At 43.1% G+C, this 13,186-nt stretch overlaps 2 protein-coding genes across 19 annotated transcripts in view; one reads left to right on the top strand and one right to left on the bottom strand.

Moving 5' to 3' along the window:
• LOC102457124 (sterile alpha motif domain-containing protein 9-like) overlaps nucleotides 1–13,186 on the bottom strand; it is a 225,967-nt gene that overhangs the window by 146,240 nt on the left and 66,541 nt on the right. The window lies entirely within an intron of this gene.
• The window catches only part of ZNF207 (zinc finger protein 207), a 34,374-nt gene continuing 22,455 nt past the window's right edge, over nucleotides 1,268–13,186 (top strand). For 10 of the 18 annotated variants that reach the window (XR_016347528.1, XR_016347527.1, XR_016347525.1 and 7 more), the window contains exons 1-7: nucleotides 1,272–1,443; nucleotides 3,161–3,287; nucleotides 4,542–4,680; nucleotides 6,899–7,069; nucleotides 9,274–9,349; nucleotides 9,918–9,965; nucleotides 12,079–12,179. Coding sequence is in view for 10 of the 18 variants with exons in the window: in XM_089771814.1 (XP_089627940.1) it covers nucleotides 1,403–1,443; nucleotides 3,161–3,287; nucleotides 4,542–4,680; nucleotides 6,899–7,069; nucleotides 9,274–9,349; nucleotides 9,918–9,965; nucleotides 12,079–12,179 (703 nt within the window). In the remaining 8 variants the exon portion in view is untranslated. Of the gene's footprint in view, nucleotides 1,444–3,160; nucleotides 3,288–4,541; nucleotides 4,681–6,898; nucleotides 7,070–9,273; nucleotides 9,350–9,917; nucleotides 9,966–12,078; nucleotides 12,180–13,186 lie in introns of all 18 variants that reach the window. The other 8 variants (XM_089771817.1, XM_089771815.1, XM_089771816.1 and 5 more) reach the window with 8 other exon arrangements.

Genomic DNA, 13,186 nt, shown 5'->3' with positions numbered 1-13,186 from the left:
AGGATGTTTTGAAATCTTCCTCGCTCTCTTAGGAAGAAGAATTTTACTGAATGTGCTTACATTATAGATACTGAAATTAATTCTGAAGCTGTTTAAATCCCCCCCCCATCAGTTTACCATTTGTGGGGAAAACCCTAATTTTTACAGAAGCTACAAGTCCTCTTTTATATCTCTTCTATACTTTTCAAATCTCAAATTTACAAATTTCAAATCTCTTCTATACTTTTATAAGTAAATTCACATTTTGCAAATAAAGAAACATGTCTTGCCAAGTACCATTTCACACAAGAATTTCAGTGTCAAATTATGTCTACAGACATGACATCTTGAAGAGTAAAGACCTCTACTTAGCCACACAATTATGGTATTGACCAATAGTGATGCAAACTTCTCCAAACAGCCCTGCTGATATGCCTCAAAGGCCAGCATGGTGTGGCCACCTCTTGATGACAATGATGGTTCAATCCCTATAGTTCATTCCTTGGTATCCATACTGGGACCGTTGTCACTTAGGACTTGTTTTGAGGGGACGAAATGCCTGCTGTTTTGCCTTAGTGTCATCACACAGTGCATCTGCGCAGTGATACCATGGCATTGTGTTGACATTTTGAGGGAATGCAAAATGTTGTTCCTCTCGGTGCTATCACACAGTGCATCAGTTGTGAGGACGCTATGCACGGATTGCCAACACTCCCGGATTTCCTCAGGTCTCCTGGAATTAATTAATCTTTAATTAAAGATTATGCCTTGTGATGAAACCGCCAGGAATATATCTCCAACCAAAGTTGGCAACCATATGCTGTGCTGATGTTGGATAGGATGGGATCACGTTTTCCTTTTGTTAATGACTTGATGTGACATGTTGGAACACCCCTAAGGCCATGCTGATGCTTTCAGGGGAAAGGACTGTTCTGGATGTGGCAGGCTGACATGGTGATTGCTGTGCCAATGGGGCTGTGGTGAGGCTTTGGAGGGCAGTTCTGCCTCAGCAGGTTGGGATGGGGAGGCACAAGCCTAGTGGCACATCACAATGGCACATCCATCCTGTCCAACAAGCCTGTGGGCACCTTAAATCTCTTGGCTGGTAGGCCCCGAATCCCTGTGGCTCTGGCCACTAGGGGGGGTTAGTGCGCAAGGTTCTAACCCTCCCCCCGCAGGACTGAAACAAAATGGCTGCCGCTGGCAGTCGCGCTCGTACGTTAGCACACTCCGCGGCGGAGGGACTGGAACCAGGCCGACGTCACGTGGCAGCCCCGTCGCGGAGCATGCTGGGAAGCCAAGGGCTTGGAGGCGGCGGCAGGAGGGAGTGCGGCGGCCATTTTGTGTTCCTGCGAGAGGCCGCTGGAAGGCCTGCGGCTGCTGCCTGCTTCTCGCCTTTCTCTAGCTCGGTAGCGCCGCCGCGATGGGGCGGAAGAAGAAGAAGCAGCTGAAGCCCTGGTGCTGATATCCTTTGCCGCAGATCGGGATGGCTTCTCGGCCGGGACCGGGGGTGGTGAAAGGGAGCGCGCGGCCTGGTCTGTTACCCCCCCCCCCACCGCCGTCGTCTCCTCACTGCCCCGTAACGTGGCCTAGTCTCCACTCTCAACCCCCCTCTCCTCCGTTCGTGGACGGGATGCGTCGGGTTCGTTCTCTTTCTCCCCCTCCCTTCACTTTTTCATGCCCGTCCCCCAATCCCTCACCGGCGGGCGGCCTGCGCTCTCCGTCCCCTCCCGCGCCCCCCCCCCCCCCCTCACCGGCCCCCCCCATCCTTTACCGGCAGGCGGCCTGCGCTCTCCGTCCCCTCCCGCGCCCCCCCATCCTTTACCGGCAGGCGGCCTGCGCTCTCCGTCCCCTCCCGCCCCCCCCCCCCCCATCCTTTACCGGCAGGCGGCCTGCGCTCTCCGTCCCCTCCCGCCCCCCCCCCATCCTTTACCGGCAGGCGGCCTGCGCTCTCCGTCCCCTCCCGCCCCCCCACAATCCTTCACCGGCAGGCGCCCCCCCCCATCCTTTACCGGCAGGCGGCCCGCGCTCTCCGTCCCCTCCCGCGCCCCCCCCCCCAAATCCTTCACAGGCGGGCGGCCCGCGCTCTCCTTCCCCTCTCCCAATCCCTCACCGGCAGGCGACCCGGGCTCCCCTCCCCCGACCCCCAGTCCTTCCCCGGCGGCAGCCCGCGCTCTCTTTCCTCCCCCCCCCCCCTCTTCCCCCCAATCGTTCACCGGCAAGCGAGCTCGGGCTTTTCGCCCTTTCTTTCTCCCCCCCCCCCCCTCTCCGGGACGCGGCCTTCTCCGCCTGGCTGCCGGCCGCCATGGTTGGAATTTCGGCCGTGGGGTGCCTGTTTCCTGCGGTTCCAGCCCCTAGGTCCCCATAACTTCTCGCTGCCCTGGAGTAGTGGGCTCCGTGGAGGAGACCGTGGGGAGTCAGCAGCAAGGGGAGGTTGGCTGGGGCAGTGCGTATTTGTGTAGAGGAGAAAAGGAAATAGCCCTGGGGGTAGAGGCGGTCACATTCCCTTAGAGAAACTTAGGAAGACCTCACCCATCTTGTGTGCCTAATACAAGAGTGGCCAAACTGCAGCTGGTGAGCCAGATGTGGCTTTTTTACATGTAAAAAGTGATTGTGAAATCCCTTCCTTCCCCCTCCCCCAGTTTCTGCCTATCAGCTTTGGAGGTAGGGGTGAAAACTTGGGGCCTCCTTACAGCAGAGTGATACAGTGAGGTTTTCCTCCCAGTAAAGGAGGAGGCTCTTAATTTCCCAGAGCTCTAAAGGCCCAAACTTCAGTAGGCACCTCCTGCAAGGCTGAAGCCCTCCGCAGGTGTTACAACAATCTTCAGAAGTTGGAGAGCAGAATCAGAGTCATAGGATCAGTAAATTTGGCCACCCCTGTTTTACTATCCTGGGACCAACAGGGTTGTGAGACTTGGTGCAAGTCTAGCTGAATAGAGAGGTGCTGAGAATTTTCCCTCAATCGCCTAAGGTTTGACTGCTGCACCAAAGGCAGTATTAAAGATCATTTGAATTTGCTACATTATAAATCGGTTCCTGGCCACTATTTTAAATTGATCTGTTGACTGAATTGAATTACAGTTGATCTATTCCCCTAGTTTTTTTTCCCTTTTGTCATTTCTTTAAGATGCTTCATACAAAGATCTGAAAGCTTCAGAATGTCCTTAATAATCTTGAATAGGTATTGCAACAGGGATTTTGATGATGAGAAAATCCTTATACAGCATCAAAAAGCAAAGCACTTTAAATGTCATATATGTCATAAGAAACTGTATACAGGACCTGGTTTAGCTATACATTGTATGCAGGTATGTCTTTTGTTACTTATACTTATGCTTCGTGTTCATATTATTCAGAGGGCTACTGAATTTAAAAAAAAAAACTATTGCTTCTAGAATCTCAAAACTGGTACAGTTGCCTTGTTTAGGAAACACTGATGTGTGTCTTCTCTATTTCTAATACAAGAACATAGACCCTTTTTCATAAGTTCACCGATGTCAGTAATGCTGTCACAAATGTACACATTAACATATACATTATTAGATGGTTTATCTTGGCCTTTCATTCACATTTAGGGTTGGGGAAGAGGCACTAGTTAGCTTTACATTCAGAAAGCAAGTTCCTATGATGGTTTTTATATCTATGTGGTTTATAATAACCAGGGTAAAGTATGCTTCTTAGAAGCTATTCTTGGGTATGTTTTACTGCAGAGACTATACCAGTATAGCTACATTGCCATAGTAAGGCTGGCATGACTCCATAGTATAGACATAGCCTGTGCTGGCTAAAGGGTGTTTCCTTCAGTATAGGAATGCCAGTTCTGCACATGATGGTAGTTGTCAATAGACATTCTTCCATCAAAGTAGCTGTGTCTACTTTGAGTTGGCATAAGTTAGGGATGTGATTTTCCACATGCCTAACAGATGTAGGTATGTCAACCTATCTTTTAATATAGGCCTACAATTTTTACTGATGAGGACATAATTACATAAACAGTTAAAAGTAGTATTTTAAAAAGTGATAAAGTGTGTAGTTCTTATCTCAACTGTGAATAAAGGACAATAGCACGTGTGTGTCTTTAGCAGCATCCCTTAGTTTAAAAGACATTTCCTGGCAAAAGTGTGATCAGACCCATGTGTCACAAAAGAGTTTATTGTGCAATATGACACAGAGTAAAAAAGTGTTCAGTGAATTATATATGTAGTGGAACAAATTGCTTAAAACATTTCCCTGAACAGACCAACACAAAAAGAAAATAGTTGTTGAACTAAACATCTGTGTATTTCTTATGGCTATGAGTGGAGCTGACAAAGTGAGTAATCTTAGAATAGTGTGTTTCAGAAGGGTAGCTAGCTGTGTTGGGTTTTTCAGCAAAAACAAGGAGTCTGATGGTACTTGAAAGTCTTAACAAATGTATTAGGGTATTAGGGCATAAGCTTTTATGAGCTACAGCTTGCTTCCTCATGCTGAGGTGAAAAATTGACACTGCCTGTAGAAGTTGTGGTATCAGTCACAAAACTCTTAGGTGTGTTCAGTAAACAAATTAATTTGTTTTGGTTTAGGTGCATAAAGAAACAATAGATGCTGTTCCAAATGCTATTCCTGGAAGAACAGACATTGAACTGGAAATATATGGCATGGAGGGCATTCCAGAAAAAGACATGGATGAAAGGAGAAGGTTACTTGAACAAAAAACTCAGGGTAAACTTGATATCTGTTTACTTGTATTGTATCATAATACGTTAACTGGATTATTGCATATAAAGAGGTGTGTGGCTTTGTCTCTGTTTACTGTGAATGATGTAGGTGTGAATAGTAACATTTAATGTATAATGCATTTCTGTAGTAATGAGACTAAATATTATGTTGGGCCTATTTTAATCCTGAAGTGCAGTGTATTATGAAGCTCTCATTTAAACCATAAAACTGCAATAGTTGGGCTTTGTGCTCTGTACAAGTAGTTAGCTTAAATATAGGATTAAAGCTACTACTTCGAAAATAGTTCAGCAGCAGGACTTGTTTGAAGGTGAATCCTCAGTGACCTGGGTTTTACATTACTAATCAAATTCTGAGTGGTAGAGTCCCTTGATCTTCTGGTAATGCAAGTAAGGAATATCATCAGATTTTTTGGTGCAGAGAGAGCAGTTGGTACGTTATGTAACCTGCTTTGGTAGGTTTTGCTGGCCATTTAGGTGAGTCTAGGTTGAACTTCCCTAGTCTGGCAACACCACTGGTCGGACGTCATTGCTGACCCCATGGGTGCTCTGGGGCTGGAGCACTCAAAGGAAAAAGCAAAGGGCTGTGGACAGGAGTATTGGCAGACCAGGGAGAGTGGAGCCAATAGTATGCTGGGGGAGCAGAGCCCTAGTACCCCAGGAACAGAAATTGAGTCCTGGGCAGGTAGAGGGAAGTAGGGATGTAAGCAACTAGTTGAGTAGTTGACTATCCAATAAGCCTGCTGAGTCCCAGTTCGCACTGTGTCCCAGACCCACACTTGCTGCGGCTCTGCAGTTTAAATGTAGTAGGAGACAGGCTGTCTGCGCAACCAGGCTCCTACTACAGTAAACTTCCGATAATCCGGTACCTTTAGGACTCGGGGTGCCGGATTATCAGATATGCTGTACTATCGGAAGGGGGGGCTATGAAGGGTCTGGGGTGGGGCTGGATGCCACCCCAGACCCGTCATAGCCCCCTCTTCCAGAGTCCAGCTCTGCCCTAGGTGTCCCCGATTCAGCCGCTGCTGGTCAGTTTCAGCAGCGGCTGAATCCAGGACGCCTGGGGCAGAGCAGTTGGGGTGCTGCCGGGTTGGTCCAGTAGTGCCGCCCTTCGGCTCTGCGAGACCAACCTGGCAGCACCCCAGCTGCTCTTGGGGACGCCCAGGACAGAGCAGCTGGGATGCTGCCAGGTTGGTCCCACAGCGCCGCTCCTCGGCACTGCGGGACCAACCTGGCAGCACTCCAGCTGTTCTTTCCCAGGCGTCCCCAAGAGCAGCTGGGATGCTGCCGCAGCCCCGAGAGACAGCGCTTCGGGACCAACCCGGCAGCACTCCAGCTACTCTGACCCCAGCTTCCCCAATTCAGCTGCTGGTCAGTTTCAGCAGCAGCTGAATCGGGGAAGCCGGGCACAGAGCAGCTCCAATTGTCCAGCAGCCAGAGTACTTCTGGGTTCCTGATGGTGCCGGACCATCAGGTTTGCCGGAGCATTGGATGCCGGACCAATGGAGTTTTACTGTATATTTAAACTGCAGAGCCGCAGCAGGACCTCTTATCGAGTACTCAATACAAATTGTATTAATTACCTGCTGCTTAACATCCTTAGAAGGAAGTGGAGTCCCAGCTGACCAGCTTTGACCTCCCTTGGTCCAGCAAATTCCCTGATTTGGGACCAGCCAGGTCCTGAGGGTAACAGCAGGGAGGCTCAACCTATAGTGATATTTTCTCCTAGCCAACGGTAACTGCTTTGGCAAATACCTGTCTGGAAAAGGATTATTCTATTACCTTGCAAAAACTGTGACTTAAGGGTGGATAGAAGAAAAGGAGTGAGACTAGTATAGAAGTTTGAACTTAGTGGGTGCTGAGAATGGCTTTGTGAACATCTGTGGTGTTTTATCCTATTCCTTGCAGTCCTACTACGTAGATTAAGCTATGGCATGCAGACCTTGGTGGCAATTCTTAAAAAAGATTCTAATGTGTTTTTTTGCCCCCTTTTACCAACTCATACACACAAGCCTTTTTCCCTTGTGTAGTTTGTATAAAAAAATTTTCTTCCTTCCTAAAATACATAGTTGCAAGTTACTAGTAGAGTCATTTGAAAGTTAGTTTCAAACTAGAACAGCTAGGCAGTAGATTAAATTTTATTCTCCTAAATTGTGTACATTAGTATTACTCATAATCTGATAGTGTTACTTACATTTCTATAGCAGAGAGCCAGAAGAAAAAACAGCAAGATGATTCTGATGAATATGATGATGATGAATCTACAGCTTCAACCTCATTTCAGCCACAACCAGTACAGCCACAGCAGGGATATATGCCCCCAATGGCACAACCAGGAATGCCTCCTGTGCCAGGTGCACCGGGAATACCCCCAGGTAACTAAGGCCTTTAAAACTAGACATGAAAAATCCAAATACATCTATTGAGATGCTACTTTAATGCTAGGGCAATGGACTGTCATCTTCCCAGCATTGTTAGATATGGCAGTACAACTCATGATTGATGCTTAAGCTTGTAACATCTTCCTTCTTGAAGGAAATATAACAATAAGAAAGGTCACAATAGTGGTAGAAAGATTGCAGAAGATTGGTGCCAATCAAGGAAAAATAATTATAGTGCCACCTTTCTAGTCTAGCTTCATGCTGGTTGCTGCCTCAGTTTCCCTTCAGTTGCTGTGCCAGTATCTCCCTGCTGTTCTCCCAGTCTGCTCAAGAAGGCCTTGCTGCCACTCCCATGACTTACAAGCCTATCTTCCAGGACACTGTTTCATTAGTTCAGATATAACTTAGAAAGTAACAATCAGTGCAGGATGCTGGTCAGAAGCCTTTCATTTTGCTTCTCTGTCTCCAGGATAATCATAGGAATCAGACTTCTTGTGGTCCATATTCAACTGAGCCCTTTTCAGCCTTTTGTAGAAAACACCTATCCCCTTCTTAGTTGAGTGATCAGCTGAACAGGACTGCTTGGCTCCTTGCCCTTAAAGGAGCATGCTACCCTGTTACAATCCATAAATGTGAAAAGCAAAATGTCACTGGTAGAAGATCCTCTCATTATATAAAGATACATTTTCTGTTGTGAATAACTTATTCAAAAATCCCTCCAAATAGTAACAATAATCTGATTAATTTTGCCTCTATATTCACATAAAAGCCTAGCTGAAATTCCATTTTGACGTGACCGGATGTAGTCTTCATATTTTAAATATATTCCTATTACAGATTTTAATGAGCCCATAATTTGGTGGTCATTTTGCAACTCCATTCCATAAAAAGTACTTTCTTGTCCAAACTGCCTACCGTTGACACTTATACTTTTCTGCTTTTATGATGCAGCATATCTCCAAGCCAGCTCCTATATAAATGGATTTTGTTCTGACACAAAAGGTGCATCTGCATTGCACTGTAACTTGAAATAAGATACGCAATTTGAGCTATGCAAATTGCGTATCTTATTTCAGTGCTATTTTGAAATAGCTTATTTTGTCATTTGGTGCTGTCTGCACAGCGCCAAATTTTGAAATACCCCTTACTCCTTGTAGAATGAGGTTTACAGGGATGTCGGAATAGCGAGCCCAAAATAAGGGGCTTGCTGTGAAGGTGTGGGGTAGCTATTATGGGATATTCTGGTATCCCAAAATAGTGTTGCATGGTAGAAGTAGCCCAAAAGCGATGAACATGGTTACATCTGCTGTATTGAAGAAGCTTTCATTAACTTGCCCTGATGCCATTTAAGAATTCCATTGTGGATGAAAACTGACACTTAGAGTATGTCTAAACAGCAACATTATTTTGAAATAATGTTGAAATACTGTCAAGCTGGAGGACTTCTCACTCTGCCTCCTGTAACCCTCATTATACGAGGAGTAAGGAAAGTCAAAGGAAGAGTACTTTACTTCAAAATAAGTGCTGTATAGACGCTCCCAATTTTGAAATAAGCTACACAATTGATGTAGCTCAATTTGCATAGCTTATTTTGAGTTAAGCCCTACTGTGGAGATGCACCCTTAGGGAGTTACTCTGCCAGGGAGAGAGAATGCCCTAGGAAGGTAGCCTAGTATGTCAGTGAATAGACCACTAGCCTAGGACTTGGGGAAACGTGGGTTTGTTTCCTGTTCGGCCACAGACTTTCTCTGTTATCTGTTAACCCTAAGTCATGTATTCTTGTTGTCTGTTTTCTATCTGTAAAATGGAACTATTTCCCTCCCTCACAGTTGTTATGGGGAGTACTACATTTAAGACTTGTGAGTGTTTTGGGTTGTCCTGATAAAATTTGGGTATAGGAGAGTAAGGTATTACTTCCCTTAGGTTTGCTAAATTTCATACAAAATGCTAGATTGTGTGTACACTTATATCAAGGGAAAGAGAGTCTCTATCCCTTAGTGATAGAACTTCAGTTTTCTGATCACATGTATTGATATCTGCCCCATTCTTGACAACTCTTACTGAATTTATCTTCCAGCAGTGTTGAAAGGGATTTTTCTCTGAACCATACATACCAGTTGTTGATGCAGTCTTATGTGTCTGAAGTCTCATGCTGATAAATCTGTTACCCATCTAAAAATTGCACTTTCCATTTAAAGGTATACCACCCTTAATGGCAGGTGTTCCACCAATGATGCCAGGAATGCCTCCAGTTATGCCAGGAATGCCCCCTGGGTGAGTAAAAACATAATCTTAAATCAGTTGGCCTGTGTTCATGCAGTGTTTTTTGCACACTAGCAACTTGCTATCTAAATCTGATTTAGTGGCTTTGAACTGTTTTAGAAAAAAATCAAAACCTTGGGGGGGATTATAAACATGATTGTTAATTTAAATTGCATAGGGCCTGGAAGGCTATACACCAACCTCAAAATGTCACTAAATTTAACAGATTGGATGTAAATGTGATGGTGATGTCACTCCTCTTCTGTTCCAGCCACCAGATTAATGTAATTGGATGTAAAATCTTGCTTTGCTGGTTTAAACCCTTCCGTGAACCCATTGTCAAAGTTTGCTGTTCAGATATATTATTACATCAGTTTCTTTTGTTCTCATTGGTTGTGGATCCAATGAGAAACAAGCAAGTTAGTCAGTTTAAGATTTTTGTTAAATGAGATGTACACAGACTGGTTCTAGAGTGTTCAGATGAAGTTTAAGTTGTTTATATAGTTGACACATAGCACCCTATCACAATGTGTTTGGAAAATCAGTTAGATTTTTTGATTTTTGTCATACATTTTCACAGATTACATCAACAGAGAAAGTACATGCAGTCATTTTGCGGTGAAAACATGTAAGCATCTAATTAATGTGATTTAGGTACATTCATTATGCCGTTTTATGTCAAATGAAACCTGCCATTGAGCTCCCCTCATTCAGTTCTCTTAGAGTTATATGACTTTTGGTTTTGTATTTTGCACAGTTTCATGTTTTCCTTGCTAAGAATAATTAGGGATCTCCAAAGACAAAACAAAGGGAGATAACATTGCAATAGCTGTCTTGTTTCTGTCTTCACTTTTCATTTTGCAGCAGGTATGCAGCTTCATTTGGTCAGCTTCATTTGGTCACTCCCTGTGACTAGACGGGAGTTTGGTTTTTAATCAAGATATTTTTGAAGCAAAATGCTTAATGTAATACACAATTTTTGAATTCCAAAAAGTGGTGGTATGGTGTTATTGCAGATGCAGTCTATGAGGATATTTTTTCTGTTTGGCTTTAAAACTTATAGCTTGAAAGACTTCTTTCTGCAGTCAGGAGGCTGCTGGTTTTTAGTCTGAGTTGCCCTTAAAGTTCCTTGTCTAAGTTGCAGATAGTAAGGAACATAATTTGTCAAACTTTACTGGTTTTACAGATTGAAATTGACTTTATTGTTACTGGTTTAAAGCCTAATTTAAACTAAAATGGATTTCCACTTTTTTTTTTAATAAGGGAATATCAGGAGAAATGAGTCTAGCCTTGGCCTATGAAATAATTTCTTCTGACTTACTATAGTTTAGTCCTGTTCATTTCAGACTCTAGGGAAAAAATGTCTGTTTCATAACATCATACCCTGGCTATTTCTTGTAAGTTTATCTTCATGGTGGCAGTGAGAGGACCTCCCTTATCCAAGAGTTGAGGAGCCAGGGGCGGGGGGCCCTGATTATTTTCCCTAACCTGGTTGCAGGTACTACTAGTTCAAGAATCTTCATTCTTCATATGGTATCTTGTGGACACCTTGCCTCCTGTTTAATAAAATTTGTGTGGGAACTAAATTGCTTAAGTTTAAAAATAATAGTAGGATGGTATTTAATGTCTTTTTAGTTTATTTTAATGCAGTTTAGCAGCCACTGATCGATAGTAGGAGGGGCTAACAGGACACCACTGTTCAGTCTTAGAGGAAACTTGAGTCATATCTTCCTAAAATACCACTAGTAGGTGGGAGGAATTTATTCTTAGTCTATGTCTACACTGCAGGCTTTTGCTGGCAGAGAGTATGCTAATGAAGTGCTCATTAGCATTTGCCATGCTGTCATTTACATATTCTCCGCTGATGCTTTTTGCTCAAAAAGCATTGGCAGAGACTATGCAAATGACATCATTACAAATGCTAATGAGCACTTCATTAGCATACTCTCTGCCTGCAAAAGCCTGCAGTGTAGACATAGCCTCTGAGACCAAGCATGGCCTTAGGTGCTGTCAACTTGAAAATCATATTGTTATTCAAAGAATAGATAAAATTATTGGAAATTGAAACATCAGAAAGTTTTCAGTGCAATTGATGGAATTTTATGTGGTTGGCTTTACCTGTTTGTCAGCCAACATTTTTTTTAAAATAGGAAGATGTGGCTGTGTATTCACCAAAATTGGCTTGAGATCTCAGACAAATGTACTAGCTGAAAATTTTGTCTAATATTTCTTATAACTTGATTTCAGGTTGACTGTCTTTTACACGTTCAAGTTTAGACTCCTTTATTTTCTCCTGAAGTCTTCAAAAATGAAACAGCATAATTTAAACAAATTTTCTCAGGTATTTTGTTAGAGAGGTACTAATATAGCTTAGGAAGATACTTGATATACTATATATTAGCAGGCCACTTCACATTGAAACAGAGCCAATTAACTAAAAGGGCATGCTTGAATATCTTTTTAATAGAGAGACTAGGCCTGGGAGTCTGATCAGATATCTGATTGATTGTCATCTTAAAGAATTGAGTCCCATGTGAAAAATAATTCTCTTCCTGTTAACAGTGGAACCTCTTATATTGAGGACTGGCTTGTCTACTGAGAATCAAGGCAACTTGAATTCCTGAATCAGTGGAAATAACTAGCTTACTTATAGCACCTTTAGCTTAATATTTGTGTGTGCAGATGGCCTCAATAGGACATCTGTAGTGCTTATATTAGTCTATTTTTTTATGTTTTAATAGGATGATGCCAATGGGTGGAATGATGCCTCCTGGGCCAGGAATACCACCTCTTATGCCTGGTATGCCGCCAGGTAGGTCAGTGATGTCGAACTCATACTGTGGTGAGCTAAATATCTTTTATTTAACTTGGGGATCCTGGGCTAATATGGTTAAAATTGGGTTAGATACTAACCATACTTCATAGTGTGCATCTTTGTAAAATTCAGTTGTGGCTTTCCACAAAGTTTATAAGGGTAGAATGTTGTGGCAAACTAACATTTTGAATTAGTACACTTTTATTTATTGGGGAGGGAAAATGTGGAGAGTTATTTTTCCTTTTTGTTATCCTTTCTTTCCCCTACAATACTCTGCTTCTGACCCTTTCTTTTCAATGAATTTTTCTCTCTTCTAGTTCCATCTCTTCCCACTTCTGTTTTTTTTCTCTATGGCAGCTATGGAAAAGTTGTAATTTAGCATTTTAGTCTATCCTCTGTAGCCTAGCTATGTGGAAAGCATTTCATGAGGAAGTTTTTGCATCAGGCTGTTAAACACTTAGTTAACTGCTTTCCACAGCTGTCCTGGAACTGTGGGAGTCTAGAACAAAGAAAATCCTGCATCACTGTTAATGACAGCTGGCTGAAATTGGTACAGTCTTAAACTAACCTGCAGTCTAGCTGATTAGGCTGGAAGATTAACACCCGTTAGGTAGATTGTACAAAATAATATCTTTATACCTGTCCAGGAATGACTATATTACCATATGCTTGGGGGAAACTTTTTGGCTTATTTTGAGAAGTTTTATATTTTTTTGCACAATTTTTCTCCAGACTTCTTGGTTTAGGTGGGTATTTTAATGTTTCTTTGTAATGAAATGTTGCTTTACTGTAAATAATAATTATAGCGTTGTATAAACTGCTGCATAGTATTGTACTGTTGCATGTGACTTAAGTTGCTTAATTCAAAGGTCTTGTACATATACAACAAAAGAAATAGCACTACAGTACTTGTGTAAGGTGAACAGAAAAATACTATCTTCTTATTATGAAAGTGTAACTTACACATGTAGTTTGGTGGGGTTTTTCCCCTTTGGTTACTTAACTGCACTCAAAACCATGCAAAATATTATTCT

Source organism: Pelodiscus sinensis, chromosome 20 (genome assembly GCF_052426305.1).
Source record: "Pelodiscus sinensis isolate ZL-2025 chromosome 20, ASM5242630v1, whole genome shotgun sequence".
NCBI lineage: Eukaryota > Metazoa > Chordata > Testudines > Trionychidae > Pelodiscus > Pelodiscus sinensis.
The sequence above is the reverse complement of the archived record's forward strand: the minus strand, read 5'-3'. Positions and strand labels throughout refer to the sequence as shown.